The sequence below is a fragment of the Hyla sarda genome, chromosome 2, assembly GCF_029499605.1.
Source record: "Hyla sarda isolate aHylSar1 chromosome 2, aHylSar1.hap1, whole genome shotgun sequence".
In the NCBI taxonomy this organism is placed as follows: Eukaryota; Metazoa; Chordata; class Amphibia; order Anura; family Hylidae; genus Hyla; species Hyla sarda.
Genome location: NC_079190.1, coordinates 54,799,929 through 54,827,918, shown reverse-complemented (window position 1 = coordinate 54,827,918; position 27,990 = coordinate 54,799,929). Strand labels below are relative to the sequence as shown.

The following is a 27,990-nucleotide window of genomic DNA, read 5'->3' as shown; positions in this document are numbered from 1 at the left end:
TATAGGGCTTAGTTCCTTCTCTGGACAGTTCCTGACATGGACAGAGGTGAAAGCAGAGAGCACTGTGGTCAGACTGGAAAGAACTACACAACTTCCTCTGGAGCATGGAACAGCTGATAAGTACTGGAAGGACTAATACAGATGTTGTTTTCAAATCAACTGGTGCCAGAAAGTTATACAGATTTGTATGTTACTTATATTTAAAATCCTTAGTCCTTCCAGTACTTATCAGCTGTTGTATGCTCCAGAGGAAGTTGTGTAGTTCTTTCCAGTCTGACCACAGTGCTCTCTGCTGACACCTCTGTCCATGTCAGGAACTGTCCAGAGAAGGGACTAATCCCAATAGCAAACCTCTCCTGCCCTGGACAGTTCCTGACATGGACAGAGGTGTCAGCAGAGAGCACTGTGCTCAGACTGGAAAGAACTACACAACTTCCTCTGGAGCATACACCAGCGGATAAGTACTGGAAGGACTAAGGATTTTAAATATAAGTAATTTACAAATCTGTATAACTTTCTGGCACCAGTTGATTTGAAAACATGTTTTTTTTCTCTCCGATGTACCACTTTAAAGGCCCTGCAGAAGACAACTGCTTTTTGGGCAGACTTCGGAACCAATTTTTAAGGTCTACTTATGCAATGATTCACAAATATCATATTAGGTTTTATTGATGATATCTCCTGTGTCTACAGCGATAACAACAAAGTATAACATACGTACATTTAAACAGTAAATGTTTAAATGTATAAATGATGGGTGAACACAGGAGACCCCCGTCAGACACCGAGCCACAAGTGTTTTCAGTTCCGTAGACAAATTCTCTTCTCAGTCCTGTAAGATACAATAGTGCGTTATTTTTCAGCAGTGTCATAAAGACATTTTTTCTTATGATCCCCTACCATCTAAACGCTCTTGCGATTGAGATCCCAGAACATTTTAAGAAATCCCCGGAAGAATTTGAGACCTTTGCTCTGTTCCATTAGTCATATCTATAATAGTTATTGTTAATCTTGTAAACTCCAGGTTTGTCTGGGTAATGTCTGGGTAACACTCTGTGACTACCTCAGGGTATTTTAAGGCATTCGACTAAATGTATCCTTTGAAGTAGTCATCAGTTTAGGCCAAGAAGAGATAAACATATATGATTTTGCTATGTTATTACTTGACTGATATTCCTTCCTAAATATAAACCTAAAATTCTTATTTCATTGTAATTGATACAATATTGTTGATATGTCCCTTCAAGTTGTTCCACTGTGACATTCATTTCCTCCATGACATTTTTGTGCTTCACATACATTGGCCAGACATGGCCATCGAAGAGTCCCGGTGGGTCTGGAACTGTGTCATTTCTGGAGCTCCTTCGCCTCTTGCAGTCATTGTAGGGTATTGAAATAAAATAACGGTGTGTAGATAACTCGATCAGTGGTTCATAGATGTACATACATTGCAAAACTGGTTTGATATCCTCAACTGGCCTAGTGGCAGTGGGGGCGACTGTCATTTACCTTTCTGGGCCAAAAGTGTCCACAATGAGTAAATCTCTACGAGATCATGAAGATTTAACCTCAATGGGGGAGATTTATCAAAACCTGTGTAGAGGAAGAGTGGTGCAGTGGCCAATAGCAACCAATCAGATCGCTTCTTTCATTTTCAAAGAAGCCTGTAAAAAATGAAAGAAGCAATCTGATTGATTGTTTTGGGCATTTTCCCCACTCTTCCTCCACACAGGTTTTGATAAATCTCCCCCAATGTTTTTCAACCATGTTGGCATGCTTAGGGTTGTCACCACTTTTCCCCTTTATAGAGAAACATTGAGGTTGTGGTAACCCACCATTATGGCAAGCAAACTTTGCCCAAAAGCCCTTTGTTACATTAGGGGATTATAAAGTTTAGAAATACCCTTCATACTTTATAATGGAATTGTGAGTTAATAGAGGAGGGTTTTCTCTTTTTGCAAGAGTGGGACAGAAGTTACAAAGAACATCTCTCTGGAGGACTTGATCATTCCTGCATTAGCCATTGATTAGAATGAGCACTCTGTAATGCTTTGTTTGTCCTGTGGTGGCGCTGTAGGGAAATTAAACACTTGCTGCCTCTTATCCCTACAGAGGATTTCTGGGAGTCTAGGAGCAGGATACTATTGTCAAGGCAACCTTCTGCCAAGCAGGGATTGTCCAAAGTAGAGAACCCCTTTAATAAATGTGATTTCTATGGTAGAGTGTGTGATGCAGGGCAGATTGAATTACCCTAGGGACAGATGGCATTAACCCCTTGTATTCGTGATGCCAGGGCGTGGTTTATCTTCGATAATACCTGAACATATACCGCTAAATCCTGGGCTAGGCACGGGGGCAATAATGACTCTGACACTAAGTCAAGGACAACGGTAGCTTTACTGAGGGTAAACAGATGGTAAAGTCTATACAGTTCAGCCAGGGCCCAGGTGACCAGTGACTCAGAGACCTTAAGGGCTTGCTGGGACTTGTAGTAGGACTGGACAATTTAATCCAGGCCATGCTGACTTGACAGATGACAGGGACTGACTTGACTGATGACTGACAATGCTATGACTGTAGCTTACTTGCAATTGACTGTGGCTGCAGACTGGACTCGACTTGACCTCAGCAAAGACTCAGTAACTAAGAGAGAGAGCTAGCTCCACCCAGGGCTTTATACATTTGTTATCTTTTAATAGGAATACCATGGCTAAAATTTGGATTCTCTGAATGGGAATGTTAGGTACTCTGTGGATAGCAAGCGGAGTAGATTGATGTTCTTGGGCAAAAGTGGCCACTGGTTTATGATCTACATCATCATATAGATGAAGAAATAATGTATGCATTTAGGCAGCTGTGACTAACATGTACCACTTGCTAAATACTGTTGTGTGCCCTCTGTATGCTGGGACCCAGCTGTGATGGCGAGCTACCCCAAGGAGATGCAAATGTTTACAGCACTTACGCAATTCTTCATGCAATCAAGGCATGAGCTACGAACAATGCATAGTTATACTATTGGGAGGACCATCATATTCTTGCTTTTTGTTGACTGCCTATTGACTTCACTGTGTAATTTCTACTTTTCCCTGTGGGGGTGCTGCAGGGAGGTTGAACACTTTTTTTCAAACTTTTTACAAAGATTAAAGTAGATCTCTGGCGATACCCGATGATCAGCATTGCTCGCAGACACGTCTAAGAAATGGTTGGGTACCCAGTGATCTGTTCAGTATCGCTGCTATTGAAATTGTTGTTTGCTCTTTCTGTACTTTCTTTTTGCATGTGCATTTTTACTTGGGAGCTCTACAATTCCAGCTTTTACCCCATAATATCCCCCATTATTTTTGTTGGGAGGCACATGCACTTTACTTATGTATTTTTCAGCATATTCATCTGGTCAGCCAAGGCTCTCCCCTGTGTTTCATTTGCCATTTTCTTGTTTTTGTGTATGTATTTACTATTTTTGATGTGACTATTGTTACATACATTTTAATATGATATCAATAAAGTATATACTTTTTAGAATTATTTCTTTCTGCCACATTTTTTTCTTTTTGTAGGTTTATATTAGGATGACCATCATGTTCTTGCTTATTGTGGTCTGCCTATTGACTACACTGTGTAATTCCTACTTTTCCCTGTGGGGGTGCTGCAGGGAGGTTGAACACTTTTTTTCTAGCTTCCTGCACAGATTAGAGTAGATCTCTGGAGATACCCTGTGATCAGCGTTGCCCACAGACACTTCTAATAAAAAGAAATTGTTAAAAATAGACAACCCCTTTAATAATCTATTCATTCAAATCCATGAATTCAGATATTTAAAATATTTAAAATTTGAAAATGAGTGAACAAGCAATTAGAGCTTTTCTTTTGCCATTTCCTGACTAACCTTGCTTGATTGTAGATTTTTCACCTCTGACCCCTATTGCTGTTGCCCATTTACTACCCCCTTCCTCATTTCGTGGTTTGGAGATGAGCTAATTCTTTGCTATTGTTGTAGTTATACATCCTCCGCTATTTGTGGAATTCTCTGTGTCATTTGCTCTTGTAATTAATGATGGGACTTTATCAGCAATAAACAGATTCCTGGAGGCTTTCTCATGCTCTTATTATAGCCCATAGGCTACTATGTGTTGTTTGCAACAGTTCAGGACATTCGCATTGCTGAACTTGGTTGTCATGTTTTATTTCTTTGTCCCTGCCTTTTTTTGGTGTGTTTGAGTTTAAGCCACAGCATTGCTATCTATTGTCAGATATTTTCAAAAATGGTCCAGCCGTCATGTATGTACCAATTATATTTAGAGCTCTGAATGTTCATTCCTTTGGCGGACTCTGGGATCGGGAATTTCTTCCACGGAATTCAGTGTGATTGGTGCAGCAGAATCCCAATAAAAACAATAGGAGACTGCTGAACCATTATTTCTGAACAGCATTTTGCTTGGAAAATGCGTAGTGTGAATAGGCCCTTGTTGTATCACTGCGTTATAAAACAACCAATATTTCAGCTCTACTTGTCTGGTTGTCAAGGCGTACTGAGGTTCTTTAGGACTCATCCTTGTAGGCCATTGTATCATTGTAGGCCATTGTCGGAATTCTGACTTTTGGACCCTGGTCGATCATCGCTATGTGATTTTTATAAGTGGATTTCGAGGCAAGCCTTATCTTTATTGACCACAAATGCAACAAGACTCCCATATTCCAGCAGAAAATAGGTTCCACAGATAACAATGTACTAAAGAGTTTTTGCAGATCTTTTTTATTGATGGCATATCCTCAACATCTGATCAGTGGTGGTCTGACACCCGGACTCCCTGACGATCAGCTATTATTCAGAGCCGCAGCATCTCCATATACAGAGAAAAGAGCCAGAAACAGACAGCGCCATACCTTGTGTAGTGGCCATTCTGGATTACTACAGTTCCTCTCCAATTAAAGTGAATGGGGGGGGTCAAGCTGCAGTAACCTAGCATGACCACTACAAAATGCACGGAGCTGTCTGATATTGACTCTGTTCAATGTAGATGTGGACAACCGCTGATCATATTACCACTAGATCTCAATAACTGGAGGTGTCACTTCTTTTACAGGTAACTCTTTTTATTGTGTCAGACATAGATGGCTACACCTCCCCTGAACCAAATGTTAGGTTTAGCCCCTACATGACCAGAATCACTTCCACTGTCACAATATTTTTTTCTGTCTTAAATCCTATATAACTTATCAGTGTACATGTGTAGGATACAATGGACAGCTGGGCACCACATGCCAATTTATAGCTATGTTCTGCCCATGCACCCAGGTTACTACATATTAGCGCCAGTGCATGGGTGTACATACCAAAGAGACAGACCATGCAGCTAATATGGGGCCCTTTGAGAGGGGGCCCTTAGTCCCATTCAAATTGCTACTGGTAGTAAACAGTGCAGCCCTGGGGTATTGTCCAAAAGGTCATGGAAAACAAGGGCAAAGAAGCCCCAGACCTTTCTGTCTTGGTCGCCATAAAATGAGGTCCTTTTCGATCTTTCTTCTATGTACATCACTAGGCCAGTGCCACATTACCCCTTAGCACACTGGCATTGGGAATATATGTTATTACATAATATTTACTGAGTTATACGTTGAAGTGTGGACACTCAGCACTGTAGGATAGGCACCTTAGCAGAATAATGAAAAGTGGGTTCTGTTACTTTAACAAACCTTTGACATCTTGTAGAAACATGTCAAAAGTTTGATCGGTCAAGGTCTGAATGTTCACACTGCGACCATTAGCTAGAACTAGCTGGAAGAAGAGCACGCTAAGCGAGACAAACTTGCAATGTCAGTCTATGGGATTGTCTTGGTCAGCTGCACTTTTCTCCCTGCTCGTTCTAACAATTGGCTGGGGTCTGAACACTCCCCAACCAATGAAAACGTTTGACATGTCTCTAGGACATGTAACAATAGTTTTTTACAGTGACAGGTACACTTGAAAGGAGGAGAGGGGGTGACATGAAGAAGACGATAAAGGAGCAGATAGCCAGAAGACCCTTCGGTGTTCATAGCACACATAAATAGTGGGAGCTGGGGAAAACTTCCCCTATAGTGCCTAAAATTCGGCTGCCCTGCTGGATATAAGATGGTCAGGACGAGGTTATGCTATACATAGGCTCGTAACTATAAGGGGTACAGAGGGGGCACCCAGGCCCAGGAGCCTGAGGGGCCCAAGGTCTCCCTTACCTATACAACGTGAAGTGGAGATAGCAGATTTGGTAAAACCTGTTGCAGTTTATTTAGTCCAATGTCGCGTTTCGGGTAGCAACCCTTCTTCAGGTTCAAGAAGGGTTGCTACCCGAAACGTGTCATTGGACTAAATAAACTGCAACAGGTTTTACCAAATCTGCTATCTCCACTTCCTGTTTATGCAGCACTTATTGTTTTTTTTCCCAGTATTTTATTTGTTTTACTTTGCAGTTTTTCACTGCTACCCCACAGCAGCAGCGCAGTGGATGCACTTCTGTGTACCCCATTATTACAAGTGTTACAGGCGCACTTCCTACATGCCTAAGGTGAGCAACCTATTTATGGTCTCACCTATACCTGACTTTTACTGTTTAATACAATAGGCGCCGGCCTTTGTCTGTCCCTTTTTATTCTTTTTTTATTTATACTATACTAGACCAGTGCTATAAATAAATCATCAAAGCTGAAGGCCCTGTAACACCTTTTGCATTGGGGACCAACATCTTCAAGTTATCCCACTGGCTATTCTTGTTCTGTATAGCTATATCGGGTGACCCTAAAAATATTTTTTTCTGGTGAGCCCATGCAACCTCAGTCTATAGCTGCATACAGCAAGTTGGGATCTTTTGCACTGGACTATGGGTGATCATTAGAATTTCAGAAAATGATCAAATCACTAAATATAAAAAGAACAAAAATTGAAAAAAAAATTGGGAAAAAAAATCACAAAATATAAAAAAAATTATATTAATAATGATTGAAAACAAAAAAAAGTATTAATAAGAATAAAATAAATATATTGCAGGGATTAATTTGAGCACTTTTGTTATTCCGTAAGGTTGAATCCATAATCTCCTGGATAAAAAGCAGCATAGGCCGTGTGTCCTGGATGTTGCTGACACACTAGGGTATTATGCCGAATCCACAGTAACATTTCCGCGCTGCACCTTGTGACTTCTGGTGCGTTCCTGGTATTTTCAGCACTCTGCAGTCCGGGGTTCCAGATGTTCTGTAAACATCTCATTCATGTGCGCAAAACTCAGCAAAAAATCCCCTGTTTTCATTTAGGAAGGTATTAGGATTTTTGGCCGGCTTTGATCTTGACAAGCTGGCAAAACGTACAGTACAGATTCCCTGCTAATCTCTTTCCTAATGGCCAATTACGTCCAGCTGTAACCTGCGCCGGAGAATGGAGAAACTGCAGGAACCCTTCTGGACGCCCTTGTAGATGTGATGTCAGCCTCACGTAAACTATGGTCCGCAGACTCACAGATTTATCAAACTGTGTGAGAGAAAAAATGGAGGGATTTTCCCACAGCAACCAATCACAGCTCAGCTTTCACTTTACCAGAGCACGTTAGCTGAGCTGTGATTGGTCGCTGTGCGAAAATCCCTCTATTTGTTCTCTCACACAGTTTGATAAATCTGGGCCTATGTAAATGACACGGCTCCGGGATACAACGAAGTGTTAGATCTTGTGCTCATTTGCACGTTCTGGGTCACATTCCCGATTTTACAATGACTTCCAATGGGTTGGACATCATGGTTTACATCATGGGTTATGCAGTATTATGTCACGGTGAATTAATTCTGCTTCTTCAAGGAGTTCTCCGGTTAGAGGTCTAACTTGAACTTTAACGTCAATGGCAATCTGGAACAGGGCCCCTGCATGTGTCATTTATAATGTAATGTGGCCCCCGCAGGCACCAGAGTTCATGTGCCAACTCAGCACCTCCCTAGAGCTGAACTTTTTCATCATGTTGTTGTGTATTGAACACAGTTCACATCATAGCATAATGTAAATAAACTGCGCCGTTCTCATAGGCCAGTGGTCTTCAAACTGTGGCCCTCCAGATGTTGCAAAACTACAACTCTCAGCATGCCCGGACAGCCAACGGCTGTCCGGGCATGCTGGGAGTTGTAGTTTTGCAACATCTGAAGGCCACGGTTTGGAGACAACTGTCTTAGGGTGCATTCACACCATGTTTTTGCAATACAGTTCCCGTCTCAGGTTTTTGATGAAAAATTGATTCCTCAAAACCAGACTAAACTGTATCAAAACGTGTGTACAAATTTTAACCCGTATACGGTTTAAAAATGATGTCAAGTTGCATCTATTTTTATGAAAAAAATGTATACGTTTTTGACTTTTCACTCCATCATAAATAAAGTTTCACTTGTTTGATTGAAATTCCAAGAAAAAAAAACTGTGCAAAGTCAAAAACCGTATGGTGAAAACCTGATGGAACTGTACGCACATACAGTTCTGTATGGTTCCCATCGACTCCCATGTTTTAAAAAAACGTATACGGTTTAAGGCTGGAATTCTGCCGTAAAAAACGCAGTAAAAAACATCAAAACACAGATGAAAACAGTGTCAGTTTTTCTGGCATTTTTTTCTGGCGTTTTTATGCCTAAAAAAACGCAGTGCAAAAACCTCAGTGGAATTCTAGCCTCATACAGTTTTTCACCCGGACCAAAAACCGTGGTAGACTACGGCTTTGGGTACGGGAAAAAGACTGACAAAACCTTACAGGATGCAAAATGGACACAAGCTGATCCATCTTTTGGTATACGGTTTTCAATGGAGAGTCAATGAATGCGGTTTTCTATACGGTTCCATATGGTTTTCACATTGAAAACGTCTACGGGAACTGTATTGCAAAAACGTGGTGTGAATGCACCCTTAGGCCATGTCCTTTTAAAGCAACTTTCCGATAGCATTCCATGACGGTTTCTCGCCATTTGCAGAATCCCTGCTTGCCGTCCTTGAACAGGAACTCTTTTATTTACATGCAGAGGCAGAAAACCTATATGGACCCAATCAATTTCACAAGTGAGGCCTTGCCACAATATATCCAGTCTTATAATAGAAATATATTCAAGCTCTGATATATCCGATACTACTGTCCCAAAGATGTCTTCCTTAGCCATAAATAGGGGGAGATTTATTAAAACCTGTGCAGAGGAAACGTTGACCCGTTGCCCTTAGCAACCAATCAGATTACTTCTTTTCTTCTTAACAAGGCCTCTGAAAAATGAAAGAAGCGATCTGATTGGTTGCTATGGGCAACTGGTCCACTTTTCCTCTACACAGGTTTTGAGAAATCTCCCCCATGAAGTGTAAATAGTGGCCTACGTCCTTAGTTGCACAGATTTCTAGGGCTAGGTTCACATGGCCGTTTGCACTGACCTGTTAAGGGTCCGATCGGCTATTTTTCTTTTTCCTGAGCCAATCGGACCCTAAAACAGGCCGGCGCGGCTACTACCGGGTCATGACGGACCCCATTCACTTGCATGGGATCCGTCAGTGACCCGGTAATTACTTAATGCTTGCACTAATTTTTTCTCCTCTAAACTCCTGAATGGAACTCCAAAGTTAACGAGGCCAAAGTTACAAGGAATTTAATGTACATAAAGATCTATGGCTATTAATGATGAGTCTGGCCTAGTCACATGGGAAAACCCTATGTGATTTTTGACACAGTCTGCATCAAAAACCATCTAATGTCGTTCAAAAAATCCTGCTCCCATTGATTTCAATGCGAGATGGGAAACAGTTACACCTAGATGTCAGTTACACATTGACCGCGACTCTTTGGGCCTTTCACTGTCCAGGAATTCTGGGAGCTGTAGTTTTGCAACAGCTGGAGTCACCTTGGTTTGGAAAAACTGGTATATTGTATCCATGTTATAGGATGACTGTACATCTTTTAGGTCCAGGGTTGGTGAACTGACCGGCTACAGTATTTGGTGGGGGCATCATGTCTCAATTGAAGAATGGTTGATTTCTCCAAATAGGTGTTCAACCAGCAAAGGCCTAGGAAACAGTTATCACTAACATGGGGGATGTGTGTTGTGCTGCTGGTGCACTATGCCGATACTGATAGGAGGTGAATGGATTTGAGCAAGCTTTCTGAAATTTCTGAAAGTGTACTGTTTGTGGCGAGAACTGGCAATAAAAGGGTTAAGTTGTGCTGACATGGTAATTATCACATGGTAAGTATACAGTTGGCTGTATAATGAATGTACCCCCCAGGAATTAACTAGCACTTCTCAGTAGTACTAATTAACTCCTTCCTTGCTGGGCTGAGCTGTACTCATGGCTGTCAGCTGCGTGCACAACTCATCCCCGACATTGCTCCGACATTTGGATCAAATCTGGGTTCAGGGGGCTTGGCTATACAAAGGATCTGGTCACGGGGGTCCCGTCACTGGGACCCCTTGCGATCTCCGCGCAGCACCCGGTGTTCTCAACAAACGCTGGGTTCCAGCAGCAGATGTTGTGACATCACTTCATGCATGTCCGTGGAAGGGGGCATGATGTCCGTCAGTGCAGAAATATAGTAGATCTGGAATACTTACATTCTTCAAACTTTACAGATCTTCCCCCACGGTTTTAGGTCCGGTAGAAAACCGCATACGGGGAAAAATGAGCAATTGAAATGAATTACATACAGGATTGCATACGGCAGGGATACGGGAGCACAAGTTTTTAGCTCCCCCCAGCCGTATGCGGTCCCGTGTAGGGAAAAACGTGATGTGAACCCAGCCTAACCTAGGATAGTTACAGGATCAATAAAGCGAAGCAAAGTTACTACATACTTTTATATAGATTGTATCTATATGTAAACTGTAAAGTGTTTAGTGCTGTTTTTTTCACAATGGATTTATGGTTGTGGTGTCAAGATGAAGTGTGTATGTGTATAGTGATATTTAACACTTGCACTAGTATTTACACCTTTAAAGGGATACTCCGGCTTAAAAAAACGTACAGGGTAGGGGATAAGTGCTGATCGCGGTGGGTTTGACCTCTAGGACCACCACGATCTCCAGAACAGGGCCATGGTTCTCACCACTTTACCCACCACTCTACTACCTAACTGTCTGCTCAGCCAATCATTATGGATAGGGGGGATGCATTTTTCAAAACCAGAGTACCGTACCCCTCTAAGGAATACTGTTCGGATTTATTTGTAAGCATGCCTATAAGATCGCGATTCTGGCCCTGATACAAATCATGAATACCATCAGTCCGCAATGCTAGTTTGGTGACAGGGGATCAGCCTTTTTATGTGCACTGGAGAACCAGTATCTGCTTTACAATGTTCTGAAACACTCACCGTTCTCCTGGAATGTTATACTAAATCCTCATTGTTCAGAACGAATGCATTTAATAGTATTATTCCCTTTGTCTCTTAGGTCACAGTTCTGGCTCCAAGTTAAAAGCACCTGTATTAAATATAAAGGGGAAGGAGTTAGTAGTACGAGTCGGCCAGCCAATACACCTTACATGCAGGTAAGCCTGGTTTTAAGATCGCTTGATGCCTATTAAAGGGGACCTGTAGCCTCCCCAAACATATTGGCCCAGATTTACCCATCTGCCTGGAACCAAAACTGTCTGTTTTTTTCCCATAGAGACCAATCACAGCTCAGCTTTCATATCTTATTTGACTATAGTCCCATGACACAGTCAATTACAGCATCTCCAAGACAGTGGTCTCAAACTGCGGCCCTCTAAATGTTGCAAAACTTTGACTCCCAGCATGCCCGGACAGCCATTGGCTGTCCGGGCATGCTTGGAGTCGAAGTTTTGAACAGTTGGAGGGCCACAGTTTGAGACCATTGTCCTAAGACATCATCGTGATTGTCTAAACCAGTGTTTCCCAAGCGTGGTCCTCAAGTCTCTTCAACTGTTTTTAGGATTTTCTTAGTCTTTCCCAGTTGATATAATTATGGTCAGTGCATCGGGCATCACCACAAGTGTTCTCTGCATGGGATATCCCCATACCATGACCTGTTGAGGGTACATAAAGGGGTACTCTGGTGGAAAAAAAAAAATTCAAATCAATTGTTTCCAAAAAGTTAAACAGATTTGTAAATGACTTCTATTTAAAAATATTAATCCTTCCAGTACTTATCAGCTGCTGTATGCTCCAGAGGAAGTTCTATAGTTCTATCCAGTCTGACCACAGTGTTCTCTGCTGACACCTCTGTCCATGTCAGGAACTGTCCAGAGTAGGAGCAAATCCCCATAGAAAACCTCTCCTGCTCTAGACAGTTCCTGACATGGACAGAGGTGTCAGCAGAGAACCCTGTGGTCAGACAGAAAAGAACAATTCAACTTCCTCTGTAGCATACAGCAACTGATAAGATTAAGATATTTTATATTTTTTATATAAAAGTAATTTACAAATCTCTTTCAAAACTTTCTGGTACCATTTGATTAGAAAAAGCACGTTTTCCACCAGACTACCCCTTTAAGGAATGGGCTTGGAAAACAATGGTCTAAGCCATGTATTTAGCCATGACAACAAATTGTACAGTACTGGTATCATGACATGATAGAATAATTAACCATTTTTCTGTAAGTTAGCTCTATGAAAAAAATGTTTTTTTTTTGTTTTTTTTTGGGGGGGGGGTATTAAAGAAGTGGGGGGAAAATGTTGCAACCATTGAAAGAAATTCAATCTTATTGGAATTTTTGCAATTTTTGTAAAGTCACTTTCCCTTAGAGAGGCAATATAGTTGCCTAAATCTGGCCTGGCAAATGCATATTTGTTATCCTTATTAACTATCAGTCTTATTTCTTTGCAGAGGTGATCAAACAGTTTCCTGGAAATTCCCAGCTGCTTCCAGGAAAGAAAGCAAAAGGTTCCACATAACAGATAATTCCTGCCAAGGAAGCCCCATGACAGTGTGCCATAGAAACCTTACATTGCACAACGCTCAGATAAGTGACACTGGATTCTACAGCTGCCAGTACGAATTCTTTACCTCACCCAGAAACCCATCCGGTATCTATATATTTATTACAGGTAAATCTGAGCAGGTTATGTTGTTTTTTTTATGTATATTTAATTTCTAAATAGTGAAAAAAGAAAATTCCAATTTTTTTTATTTTATTATCAATGGACATTTACGTTTTCCCTTTTATACTCAGTTGTTTCTTAGTTTTGGGAAGATGGATATAACCCATATGGCATAATATTCTAAATTAAGGTACCCATAGCTTAGATCAAAATGGGCCTTACACTATGGTGCTAGTTTTGCCGGACTGGCCAACCATCTGATGTCATTGGATTTCAACTGCCTTATCCTTTTGTTCTTCAGAAGATACACAGGCACCAGAGGTTTCTTTTTTTTACCATGTTCCCATTTAAAACATATATATATATAGTGCGCCAAACATACATGTGCATGGGGAGGGATCCAGAGAGATTGCTGTTAGCCAATAAGCTGACAGACGTCTTATGTGTATCGGCAGCCTAAAGGTGTACTTTGGCGAAAAATAACTTATCCCCTATCCACAGTATATAGGGGATAAATAGTTGACTGCGGGGGGGGCCTTTCAACCGCTTTGGTCCCTGCAATCACCGGAACAGGACCCTGGCGCTCTCAGTGACCTCCACCATTAATTTCTATGATGCCCAGAAGCAGTACTCGGTTCTTTTCGGCGCTCCCATAGGAATGAATAGATCACGTATCGGCTACAGCACGCGCTCCTCATTGAGCACCAGGTCCCGTCCCAGTGATCGCAGGGAATCCCACCAGTCCGACTCCCCGCGATCAGCTTCTTATCCTGTGGATAGGGGATACGTTTATTTTTTGTAGAAGATCTCCTTTAAGGATAACCAATGCTTAATTCCTTTCTTTCTGGTTGCCCTGCAACTGTTGAAAACCCAAAAAAAGCCAATTGCTGATTAAATATCCTCTAAATACTGCAGAATATGGCGCTATTTAAAAAAAACGAAATAAAAGGAATTCATGAAAAACTTTATAAATGCCATTCTTTTCACATTTTTTGCACGGAAAATGCCTATCCTCCCTTTCCCAAACTATTGTTTCCTTGTTTGCCTGGCGATGTCTACATTACCGTCTTTGGCTGAACTTTTGTACCCCTGTCTCATCCTCTGGAACTCCTAACTTCCTGTGGGCCAGACAACCCCTTTCACAGTCTCTTTGGACCAGGAAGTAACAAACTGGGGAGGATAAGTGTGTCAGATGTTATCCAAATGGCTTATGTTAACTAAATGCAAGCCCAAAGTGTGATGGACCTAAGGTAACATTGGATAAAAATATATTCCTGAGAAAACAATCCAATGCTTTGGCTGTTTCAGTGAAAGGATGCAGAGTCTTTACCTCTTCGTGTTTGATGGCGCCAACAGTTCCTGCACTAATAATGTATCTCAAGGTCTTCTGGCTGTGTCTGTATCTAAAGGAAATTATATATTTGTTAATTAGGAGATGCCGGGTAAGAAACACATTGCGTGATATCAGCTCCTTCCACTCTACTGCCACCTTTAACTTATTGTTTGGTCCCTATGATATTATTATAATATCCAATACTTCACATTACTTAAAGAGGTTTTTCAGGGTGTTTTTTTTTATAACTGAAATAGGCTCGACCTGAGGGGAAATATATATATATATATATATATATATATATATATATATATATATACTTATCTTCCTTGCTCCAACCACTGTTCTTCCGAAACTGATCCCCGTTGCTTATCTTTTGCTGTATTTGGGATTTTCTGTTTGGGATTTTGCTTTGTTTCACCTATACAGCCAATCTTCTAGTGTTGGCTTGTTACTCTACAGCCATTCTTCTAGCTTGTCAGCCCTTATCTCTTCTCTCTATATTCTAAAATGATGTATGACCTGGTCAAAAGTCAGCATTGCTCTGGTTACAAATAAGCTTGAAAGATCCTTAGGGTCTGCACCATCTCTAACGTCCAATCCCCTAGTGAAAATTCCCATAAATGTTTGGGATTATTTTTCCAGGGGGCAATTTTAATTTGTTCCTATAGGCTGTGTTCACACGGTTTTTAATTGCAATTATTAAATACAAAGCCAGAAATAGATTTGAAAAGTGGAGATGTCTTAGTCTTAAACATATCCTCCATTTATAACAATAGCAATTAAAATCATAAACGTGTGAACACAGCCTTTCTGAGTTATATTGACATTGTAATGTTGAGGCAAGAATAAAACATCCCATTAAACTACGTTCTTTTATCAAATGAGAAAACCAAACCTTAAACAAAGCCTGACGTTTGTGACTTAAACATTGAGCGGCCTTCGGGAGATTTGGCAGCAGCGAGTGGTGACATTATGTCTGCAGGGCAGCTATTTGTCCACCTTTTCATGTTATCTATGGTAAAATACAGGAAATTGCTCTTGCACATTTTTTTTTTTTTTTAAGTCGTGACATGAATGACTGTGTCCCTCGGGGATCGGTAGTAATCATACCTACAAATGATTACAAGTATGGAACTATTGACCTCTTCACACATCCAACAGCCCTGGAAAACAAGTTTGTTTTTCAATTGCCTTCCACAAGTCCTTCAACATCCTTAAAATATGAGGAAATCATTGTTGGCACCGGCTTATTGTTGCACATATTTTGAAAATATGGATGCCATGGTAACTGCACTTGGTGTTTCAAGAATAATCCACTTACACAATGACTAAAATTGTCCCTTTAAAATAGTACTGGTATGAATTTTAGTGTTATCAAAGGGTTCTTCTAGTTGGACACCAACACCATGACCAAGATTGAGCACTGCTGCATTGCAATGTTGGAGGGTCCTAAATTTATATTTATCAAAGTTAAAATATGCATGAACTTTCTATCTTTCAGCATGGTTTTTCTTAAATTTTCCTGTGAAAGGCTCCTTAGCATTTCTACTGGGACCAGCTAAGACATTCAAATTTACTATTCAAAATGCACTAGAATTCTGACTTAATTTCCCAATAAATGGTATACATGCCTTAAATGTGATGTATTATGTATTTTAGGCACCTTTTGTACTTCACAAGAAAGGGGTTTAACTTAGAGGCAAACTGGCATGTGCTAGCGGAGTGACTAGCAGATATGGAGAGGCTTAAAATACAACACTATGTGCCAGAATTTGGCTGCAAATTTTGGCTTAAAGTAAGCCAACTAAAAGATGCTGTAACAAATTTGGTGCATTTTTAGACTGTCTGAACTAATTTGACACTGACTAAATATAAGACAGGATTGGCACATTTACCCCAAGGTGATTATGGGGGTTAACTTTGGTCTATGGCCTTGTCAAAAAAAAAAAAAAATTGCTACATTTTTTAGGAAGTGATCAGCAAAACTATCCCAACTTCAACTGCCCCTGATTAAGAATTAGGGGACGCCTCACCTGTGAGACTCTCCTAGGCTTGAGGAGTACAGCACTGATGGAGAATGCATACATGGTAATGATAACCTGGTAACCTCAAAGACTTCCTAAAAAAAAAAATACTTTTGCCCCTTTATAATGGCTCCGTGATACTGATCAGATATGATTACAATTTAAAAAGTCCAAATAAAGTTACTCTCATCAAAAAGCTGTTTTTAAAGGAACAGTCAATGGTTTAGTAAGGGATAAAATCACTATTTTTCACAAGTCACTAAAATAGAATAGTTAGTCTGAACTTCCTCTCTGGTGTTACAGGGCTATTTCCTCTCTTTGTCTTCAGGTTTGGATGGGCTGATATCAGTCACCAATCACATTAGGTTTAGAGAGGGTGTGCGCTCATCACCACCCAACTATTCACCAATCGGAGGGCGACCGCATTCTACTATTCTCAGAAGTGTGAGCCCTGGACTCGATGACTTTATTCTTACGTCTGAGAAGTCATCTTTGTATTAGGGGCCATTCCTTGTTTCCTCTGCCATGGCCATTTTACTACTGCTCTACTCTTGGTCATCTTAAGATTTGCACTTTATATGTAGTTTTTTTATCGTGCTAATAAAAAGTAGATGGAAGACTGACAAAGTTTATAGTATGAGAGATACCAGAAGAGTCACTTAAAGTTCTTGCCCCCCCCCAAACCTTTAACAGAACCCCCACCTTGAATGTGCTATTTACATGACTTTATTTGGCACTAGGCACCTGTAGGCCTGTGCCTAGGGCTGCAGTGTAAGGGGGGCACCACTTCAGGGAGTAAAAAAATTACAAATACTTTTGATTTAGCTGTTGCCGCCATGCTGTGGCCTGGAGAAAAGAAGAAAAAAAGAGGCCCAGGTCTGACTGCTACCTCTCTACCCCCATAGCTACATTCTTACTTAGAAAGTAGATCAGTGATTGGTCGTAGGGGATCAACTGTGTAATCTCCTGTATGGGCCCTGTCTACTTATCTGTCCTCAGCGTGGTCCGGCCCCCACCTTCTGGCAAGTGACGGTCCGCTCAGCTAATGAATGGCCTCAGCAATGTCCTGCCGAAGCCGATGACTGGCTGAATAGGCCGTAACTTGTGCTTGTCCAGGAAGGTGGGGGCCTGGAGCATGCTGTAGATAGGTAAGTAGACAGACACCCGTACAAGAGGCCGTGGGGGATCTGATATTTTTTTAGTTACCAGGTCTACCCCTTTAATTCCTTTAATATTCATTCAGATTAATCAGGGTTCACAGCCCAAGTCTATTGTATAATTAACATTTTGCATTCACCTTATTGTAACTCTTATTATTCTTTTGCAGACGAGAACAGTGCATTCGTAGACATGCATGACAAAGTACCCCAAATCATCACCATAACAGAAAGAGAGAGGTTGGTTATCCCTTGCCGGGTTACATCACCAAATATCACTGTCACATTAAGACAGGTACTGTACACTATGGAGACACATTGTATTTCATAAAAAATGATGTCCTTTAAGTTTAATACAAAGAGCTAATCATATGAGGCAGTGGTCCCTAAAACTGTCGCCCTCTGGCTGTTGCAAAACTACAACTTCGAGCATGCCCGGAAAGCCAACAGCTGTTTTCCAACATCCGGAGGGCCACAATATGAAGACCAATGATATACGGTATACATGACTTCTATTTATTGCTGTCATTCTTAAGTAGCAGTCAGATCCCAAACATTGATCCCCCACAAAGCAGTATTCCCCTCATTGATCCCCCACTGCTGCTGTTCTAATGGTGCATGAATTTGGTTGACCTACACTTCCCAGTCCTATCTTGATGGCAAATGGCTGAACACAGTGAAGGCCCACCTCACTAGTGATTGGTTGAGCAGGCATTTCAGGGCATCACGATGGGGACCAGGAAATGGAGATCCCCCACTGCCACTTTTCTGATGGTACATGGGTCTGGTTGATCTCCACTTCCAGGTCCCATCATGATGCACTGAAATGCCAGCTCAGCTAATCACTGATGAGGTGGGACACCACTGTGGTCAGCCATTTGCCATTAAGATAGGACTGGGAAGTGTAGGTCAACCAAATTCATGCACCATTAGAACAGCAGCAGTGGGGGATCAATGAGGGGAATACTGCTTTTATTGTGTAACTCAATTCTTTTAGTTTGATCACACCGGACAACCTAATTTCTATTTAAACATTGACTTTGTCTCAAGGGCTGGGATTTTGCATCTCAATTGATGTAGAAAATCCTTTTAGCTAAACTTGGAAAACTTTGCAGTTTTCAGCACCACTGGGAGAGTGTAAGATGTTCTCTTCAGGGTTTGATTTCAAGGACGACTGTCTTTGTTCTCAAAAGTCTTGAAGTAAGATGGAAATGTTGTTCACGGCCAGCAAATCAGTCTACGGCTATTAGATCTTATACCGATAGGAATCCAGAACAATTTCTTATGTCACACACAAGTCACCGCCTAAGATCAAAGATGCAGAGCGTCCCTTCAGGTTTTGCTTATGTTATGTAATTGCAGAATGTAGGGGAAGACATCTTTGTCTAAATAGATCTAAAATTCTGTGTTGAATAATTATTAAAGAATTATTCATTTGGTTGGTTATATTGAGATCAAATACCAAAGCTGAGACACAGACATAGCCTGTCATGTTGGGCAGGGATAGAGTGAAGTCCTAATCTTGCCCACACACTCTGTCCCTGCCTACTTGCGTACCTGTCCTAAACAACGGGTCCACAACGATGAGGACAATGCCTTTCTATGTACGGGCAGGAACAGACAGAGTCAAAACAATAAAATGCAAAACAGTCGGAGTCGGGAAACAGCTGGAGGCACACAATACTAACAGAAATAAACCTAGACAAACACACAGTAAAGCGAGGTCAGACTAGCTGGGGTCGATAACAAGAGTAAACAGAGTACCAAAACACTAAGCAGGAGAGTAGTCAAAAAACTGAGCCAAAGCTAAAAACCTGAAGTCAGAAACACTATAAGATTGCTTGTTACTAAACAGAGTCTTTCACTGGCTAGGACTAGAAGCACACTGCAGGTAAAAATAGCCAGCTACACAGGTGCGATCTCAGCATGGTTAGCTGACCAGCCCAGATAGCTAGGGTATAGCCAGCAACCAAACCAAGCCTAACTCAAGAAGATCTAACCCTTCGAGTCAGACATGTATGAGTCATTGCATAACCATAACATTCTGGCTTCTAGCAGCTACCACTGGGGGGGGGGGGTATCAGCGTATGGAATATAATTAATACATTTTTTTACTTAATAAAAATGTATGCAGGAAATTTTCAAGCTCCCCCTAGAGGTAGCCAAAATGTTATTGCATTTTATTAATGTACAGCCTGTAGAAGGGATTAAGATTTGTGTAAAACAAAAATGGAGGTCCAGTTGCTATGAAGAAAGTAATCTAACCATAGCTTAGTTTGATAATTTTAAGCTGGCAGATAAGTTATATAAGATTCTGATACAAGGTAACAAGGTTTTCCTGACATGAATGGCTTATAGATTGTAAAGGTCATAAATATCTGATTGATGGGTGCTTGACCACTTATTTATTCCCCACCAGTTACCTAGCACCCAGAGTTTTATTTTTTTTTAGCACAGTGACACCCTAAAGGCCAGTTCACACTGGTTGCTGTCAACGGGATTCCGCAGCTTAATTTCCGATGTGGAAATTCTTGTGCTGAATTTTTCCTGCAAAATTTCCTCAGCAGAATTTCCGCCAAAAGAATAAAAATATTAATTGTTTTGGCATAATTCCACACAGACTGCATTTCTGTCAATGGTGACATTCTGCACTAACAATCTCTGCCCAGATTTTTTCTGAGAGTGGGACTCTCATCATGAATGCACCCTTACATGGCATGTGCACTGTTGTGAATTGGTGCAGTTTTTGGCCTCGTGACTATGTTCAGATGGTGGAATGTAAAAATGGACAATTTCCATGCGGTCATTCCACCAACAGCAAAGTGAGCTGTCTCATAGATGGCAATGCATTTTCGTGCGGACGCCACAGAAAGAATAGACATGGAGACTCCGGAATCGAAATTTCTGCCCGGTGTACAGTAGCAGAATCCCATTAAAATCATTAGGACTCTGCTGCAGCAGAATGTCAATGCGGAATTCTTTTACGGAATTTTACACAGAAATTCCATCATGTGAACGTAGCCTAAAGTTTGGTGTAGGATTTGGTGTGGAAATGCTGTAGATTTTCAAAGTATTGTACAAACTTGCACAGTTTATTTGTCTAGTACTTAACATAATAAGAGATCAGCCTTTGGTCTCTTTTGTGAAGCCCATATGACGCGTCTGACGCAATATCCGCTGCTGTGTAGCCGACTTTTTTTTATCTAAAAAACATTCAGAACTATATTTAAAACCAGATGAAAAGCTCTCAGAATAGTATTTGTTTTTGCTTTGGAAGTTTACAAGCAATTGTTTGCGTGGAAAACATAACGATTGTGGAGATTAGACCTTGAGAGTAGATTTGGTTCCCATATATCTTATATGTCCAGGGTATTTATAGGTCTAGGAAGTCCAGGACTTCCAACATTTTCTAAACTTATAGCAACCTCTTTAGTTTGCCCTGTCTAGCTCACTGCCGTGCTACACGGGAAACTGTCTTAAGTTGGGAAGAAAAGCTTGTCACTCAACACCGCTTCCTATTTATAACGTGGTTAGACGAGTGCTCTGGATTTTCATGTACCTCAGCTGGTAGGTTACGTTGAACTTTTGGTTTTATTTAGTTCTTAGTTCCAAAGTCTACTTTTTTTTGACTGAAGAGTAAAATTAACACATAGTATTTTGGTCACTATTTAAAGTGAAACTGACCCAGAGGGGGAAAAAAAAGCTATCATGAAGATTTGCATCTTTTTCTGTGTTTTGGACCCATTCCCTTGGCTAAAAATACTCATTTATATACTATGTGTGAAACCTGCCTCTGGGAATATTGGGAACCATCCATCAAAGGTTGCAGAGCAAATAGATAAAGAGGGAGATACCAACGTATGAGTATGTGTATGTATGTACGTAGGTATGTTCCAATATATTTTCCAAATGGCTGAAGATATTTCGATGAAACTTGTTACACACTACTTATATGTAAACTAAAAATATAGTAGAGTTAAATCAACCCATTGAATGGGTAATGAGGACGGGATATGAGGACAGGATATGAGGTCGGGATATGAGGAAGCAATATGACAATGAGATATGATGATGTGATATGAGGACAGATTATGAGGATGGAATATGATGATGTGATATGAGGATGGGATATGAGGATGAGATATGATGATGTAATATGAGGACAGATTATGAGAATGGAATATGAGGTCGGGATATGAGGACGGGATATGAGGACAGGATATGAGAATGGGATATGAGGATGAGATTTAAGAACGGGTTATGAGAATGGGATATGAGGACAAGATTTGAGGATAGCATGTGACGACGGGAGCGTCATTGTTTCTTTTTATCTCCCACAAGTTTAAGGTAGGAAGACTGGGCTGGAGTATAGTATGGAGATAAAATCCCAAGAACGGACAAACCTGTGTTTTTCGCAGATTGTGTGTAGTATCGCAACTCAGTTTCATACATTAACGGGCACAGTCATGGCACAGCATCTTGAAAAAAGCAGCCATGTTTTTCTAAACCAGCACTACCTCTTTAATGCTTTACCTTTTCCTGAAGTGTAGTTGTGTGTGTTTTTAAATAATGCTTTCTTTGAAAAAGCATCTATTAAATCACCAAGAGCAATAGTTGAAGTCAGGTTTGGATACCCATGATTAATCATGAGCTTGACATGTCCTGGCACACCAGTTATTCGTACAATAATAATCTCTTGACCAACGTCTTTTATGTCTTCACTGTACAAGTTATTACATGATAGTGACAATATATAAACATGTTCCCCTTTGTTCCCATTAGAACTTTCAAAATGTATTATCTCACCCCGATGACAAGGACGTTATTTGGGATAACAAGAAAGGCTTCATTATTCGAAAACCAATACATCTGTTGCCTATTGGCCTATTAAGATGTCAAGCTAATGTTAATGGAGTCACTTACATCTCATCCTACTATATCAACAGGCAATGTAAGTAAAATATATAGTTGCTCTTCGTTATTTCTCTTAGATGGTGTATGCTCTATACTGTAGGGTCATGAGGTCAGATTTGGTGTTATGGGGTGGTAAGAACCTGGCCTCTACAGTGGAAGTGCATTGTTGGCAACCAAGGGATAGGGCAATGGTTTCCAAACTGAGGACCTCCAAATGTTGCAAAACAACAACTCCTAGCATGCCTGGACAGCCAATGGCTGTCCGAGCATGCTAGAAGTTGTTTTTTTTTCAACATTTGGAGGTCCACAGTTTGGAGACCACTAGGATAGGGGATTGTTACCGTTGCCATGCCAAAGGGTAAAACAAACACCTTGCCCTCTGGGAAGCCAACCCCTTCCCCTAATGTGGAGCCTAGTATGATCTTTGCTATGGTGCCCCCACTCTTATGTGTATGTTTTTCCTTGACTCCTTTTATTCTTAAACTATCCCTTTTTTGCAGCCAGTGCAATACATAAGGTGTGGCTCGATGTGCCAAGTTCCATCAGGCTCCTACGTAATGCCACCCTAGCTATAAATTGTAGCGTCACCACCAATCTAAATTCGAGAGCTGAAATACAATGGACCTATCCTGGAATGGTGAGTAGGGACCTATTCCCTAAATGTTTATATCCTTCCATATCTGTATGCATTATGGTTATACATCCATAACATTGAGCTAAAAGGGTATTCTAACAAATATATATCCCATTTTGTAAAATGGAAAGTTTTACAATTTTAAAATGCACTTTCTGTATGAATTCTGCATGGTTTTTAAAGGGGTAATCCCCTGCCCCAGTGTTCGGAACATTTAGTTCCGAACACAGGGTGCGGGCTTTGGGGGTTGCCATGCCCATCGTCAGGTCATGCCACGCCCCCTCAATGTAAGTCTATGGGAGGGGGCGTGATGGCCACCATGCCCCTGCCATAGACTTACATTGAGGGGGTGTGGTATGATGTCACCATGGGGGTGGCATGATGTCACAAAGGGCGTGGAACTGAATGTTCCGAACGCTGGGGCAGTGCAGAGTTAATTTCTTCCCAAACCAATGCCATCTCTGAACTCAGGTTGTGTGTGGTATTGCAGCTCAGTTCCATTCAAGTGAATTGAGTTGTAATACCACACACAACCTGAGGACAGGGTGACGCTTAGTCACAGCCAGACAGTGAGGCCATGTTTGCACTGCAGAATTTCTGAGCGGCATTTGGTGGAAAAATTCTGTGAGATTATGCTGCATTTTGCACACAGTGGATTGTCGCCGGCAGGGAGATCCCGATTCTGGCCTCTGCAGGAAGAATTGACAAGTCGTTTCTTTCTGCGAAATCTGCTTGAAGAGGCATTGCAGTCTATGCAGGCAATGGCGCAATTTCTGATAGTCGATGCGCCGGCATGTTCTGCTGGCGCCTGCTGTTTGCAGAATACCTGCTGAGATTTTTTCGGCCGGGCATTCCGGCAAATATCTAGTTAGGTAGTATCATAATAATTCGCTGTGTCAATATTTATAGGAATATGTACAACAAAAGCTACAAAGGAGTGTAAGCTGCTATTACTAAAACAGAAGAAATGCTAAAAAAACAAAAACACATAACATAATATAGAAGAAATGCTATAAAGCAACCATACATAAGAAGCCTATGTTTATGAATAATAAGAATAGTAACAAGCCTATTTGTAAGACAGTAGAGTATTGTGATAAGGCAGATGACCATTACTATAGTATTGTTTTTTTTCCCTAGCAATTTGGTCGACTGGCCTCCATAATAAAGAGAATCATCTTATCAGACTCAGAAGCTGTGGTGTTCAGTAAGCTATTTATTCACAAAGTAAAGACCATTGATCAAGGCTTGTATACTTGCACCGCGAAGAATGGACCTTCAACCAAATCCATTAATACAACAGTTCGTGTTCATGGTAGGATCTTTAGTACGACTGTCATAGAAATAGAAATGTTACAGAAAAAAAGATCTTTTTACTAACACAACCTTTTGATTAACACAACTTATTGACTAACACTCCCTTTTTGCTAACACTACCTTTTGACTAACACTCCCTTTTGACTAACACTACCTATTGACTAACTTTCCCTTTTGACTAACACTACCTTTAGACTAACACTACCTATTGACTAACACTACCTTTAGACTAACACTACCTATTGGCTAACACTACCTTTAGACTAACACTACCTATTGACTAACACTACCTTTAGACTAACGCTACCTATTGACTAACACTACCTTTAGACTAACGCTACCTATTGACTAACACTACCTTTAGACTAACACTACCTATTGGCTAACACTTTCCTTTAGACTAACACTACCTATTGACTAACACTACCTTTAGGCTAAAACTACCTTTAGACTAACTCTTCCTTTAGACTAACACTACCTATTGACAAACACTACCTATTGACTAACACTACCTATTGACTAACACTACCTATTGACTAACACTACCTATTGACTAACACTACCTTTAGACTAACACTACCTTTAGACTAACACTACCTATTGGCTAACACTACCTTTAGACTAACACTACCTTTGACTAACACTATCTATTGGCTAACACTACCTTTAGACTAACACTACCTTTGACTAACACTACCTATTGACTAACACTTTCCTTTAGACTAACACTACCTATTGACTAACACTACCTTTAGACTATCACTACCTATTGACTAACACTTTCCTTTAGACTAACACTACCTATTGGCTAACACTACCTTTAGACTAACACTACCTATTGACTAACACTACCTTTAGACTAACGCTACCTATTGACTAACACTACCTTTAGACTAACGCTACCTATTGACTAACACTACCTTTAGACTAACACTACCTTTAGACTAACACTACCTATTGGCTAACACTTTCCTTTAGACTAACACTACCTATTGACTAACACTACCTTTAGGCTAAAACTACCTTTAGACTAACTCTTCCTTTAGACTAACACTACCTATTGACAAACACTACCTATTGACAAACACTACCTATTGACTAACACTACCTATTGACTAACACTACCTATTGACTAACACTACCTATTGACTAACACTACCTTTAGACTAACACTACCTTTAGACTAACACTACCTATTGGCTAACACTACCTTTAGACTAACACTACCTTTGACTAACACTACCTATTGACTAACACTTTCCTTTAGACTAACACTACCTATTGACTAACACTACCTTTAGACTATCACTACCTATTGACTAACACTTTCCTTTAGACTAACACTACCTATTGGCTAACACTACCTTTAGACTAACACTACCTATTGACTAACACTACCTTTAGACTAACGCTACCTATTGACTAACACTACCTTTAGACTAACGCTACCTATTGACTAACACTACCTTTAGACTAACACTACCTATTGGCTAACACTTTCCTTTAGACTAACACTACCTATTGACTAACACTACCTTTAGGCTAAAACTACCTTTAGACTAACTCTTCCTTTAGACTAACACTACCTATTGACAAACACTACCTATTGACAAACACTACCTATTGACTAACACTACCTATTGACTAACACTACCTATTGACTAACACTACCTATTGACTAACACTACCTTTAGACTAACACTACCTTTAGACTAACACTACCTATTGGCTAACACTACCTTTAGACTAACACTACCTTTGACTAACACTACCTATTGGCTAACACTACCTTTGACTAACACTACCTATTGACTAACACTTTCCTTTAGACTAACACTACCTATTGACTAACACTACCTTTAGACTAACACTACCTTTAGACTATCACTACCTATTGACTAACACTTTCCTTTAGACTAACACTACCTATTGACAAACACTACCTTTAGAATAACACTACCTATTGACAAACACTACCTTTAGAATAACACTACCTTTAGACTAACACTACCTTTAGACTAACACTACCTATTTACTAACACTACCTATTTACTAACACTACTATAACATACACACAAATGTATGGCACACAACCACTGTATAACAGATGATCCTCATGGGGCTCTGAACTTAAAGGGAATCTGTCACTTTGAATACACGGTCCCATCTGCAGGCCTCCGGTTATAGAGCAGGAGGAGCTGAGTTGATTGATATACAGTTTTGTGGGAAAAGATTCAGGATAACTTGTCATTTATTTATGGAAATGTGCTCATTCTGGGCTAAGTAGTCATGTGGGCGGTCCTATCCAGTGATTGACACTGAGTAGGACCATACATATTAATGGCAAGTTATCCTGGAACATTTTCTATAAAACTATACATCAATCTGCTTAGCTCCTCCTGCTCTATAACATGCTGCAGATGCACGCTTTTTTTTTGCCATAACAGCAAAACTCTTGTCCATGGGTTATGTCTGGTATTGCGGTGTCTGTAGAGTTGTGTATGTTCTCTAGCACATTTTATTTAATAAATAAGCCCCATCCACTGTAGTTTTGTTTTAACATTTATTTTACTTATTCTTATTCTTTAGATAACAGTTTATCTGCCTACTAAGTTACGTTTTTTTTTTACACGACCATTTAATCTCACTAAATCAAGATATATAGAATGCATATGTTATATCTGTGTGACTACTATTGTTTTCACTGACATGTTTTTTGTTTTTGTGTGCAGCTTCTCCTTACATTAATGTTAAACCTCGCAAGACCGGTGTATTAGAAGCTGTGGTGGGTCAGAAATCTTATCGGCTTGCAGTGAAAGTGAGAGCCTTTCCTCCTCCAGAAATTACATGGTACGCAGAGTATTGCTTCTTTTTACTTTAAGTGCGGCAATAAAAGGGGTACTCCGATGGAAAACATTTTTTTAATCAACTGGTGCCAGAAAGTTAAACAGATTTGTAAATTACTTCAATTAAAAAATCTTATTCCTTACAGTACTTATCAGCTGCTGTATACTACAGAGAAAGTTCTTTTATTTTTGAATTTCCTTTCTGTCTGACCACAGTGCTCTCTGCTGACATCTCTGTCCATGTCGGGAACTGTCCAGAGCAGGAGAGGTTTGCTATGGGGATTTGCTCCTACTCTGGAAAGTTCCTAACAGAGAGCATTGTGGTCAGACAGAAAAGAACTATACAACTCCCTCTATTGTATGCAGCAGCTGATAAGTACTGGAAGGATTAAGATTTTTTAATAGAAGTAATTTACAAATCTGTTTAACTTTCTGTCACCAGTTGATAAAAAAAAAAATAATGTTTTCCAGTGAAATACCCATTTAAAGGGGTACTCCGGTGGTTAATTTTTTTTGACTATATGGCATCTTCTTTGTAAGTTTAGTTTTTTTGCAATATATATGTGTTATATGTTTTGGCAGCATGTGTGTGTTTTTCTTACCTGTTTGTTGGGCAGGAAGTTCTGTAGTTCAGAGGATTTTCTTTTACTGTCGTACCACCGTGTTCTGAATCTCTTGTGGACAAGACGTCAGAGCTTTTTTTTCTCTCTGTCTGCATGAGAGGAATAAGC

General features: G+C 40.4%; 1 protein-coding gene and 1 long non-coding RNA gene across 4 annotated transcripts in view; one reads left to right on the top strand and one right to left on the bottom strand.

The window, feature by feature from the left end:
* The window catches only part of FLT1 (fms related receptor tyrosine kinase 1), a 94,996-nt gene that overhangs the window by 40,826 nt on the left and 26,180 nt on the right, over positions 1–27,990 (top strand). For all 3 annotated transcript variants that reach the window (XM_056561832.1, XM_056561829.1, XM_056561831.1), the window contains exons 2-8: positions 11,422–11,518; positions 12,817–13,037; positions 17,719–17,843; positions 22,331–22,499; positions 22,963–23,099; positions 24,237–24,411; positions 27,146–27,263. In XM_056561832.1, coding sequence (XP_056417807.1) covers positions 12,911–13,037; positions 17,719–17,843; positions 22,331–22,499; positions 22,963–23,099; positions 24,237–24,411; positions 27,146–27,263 — 851 coding nt within the window. In that variant the 5' untranslated portion in view covers positions 11,422–11,518; positions 12,817–12,910. The remainder of the gene's footprint in view (positions 1–11,421; positions 11,519–12,816; positions 13,038–17,718; positions 17,844–22,330; positions 22,500–22,962; positions 23,100–24,236; positions 24,412–27,145; positions 27,264–27,990) is intronic.
* On the bottom strand, positions 673–27,990 carry LOC130358504 (uncharacterized). Its single transcript, XR_008889544.1, has 3 exons — positions 27,862–27,990; positions 11,343–11,451; positions 673–832 (listed from the first exon to the last, which is right to left on the bottom strand). It is a non-coding gene; the product is annotated as an uncharacterized LOC130358504 (long non-coding RNA).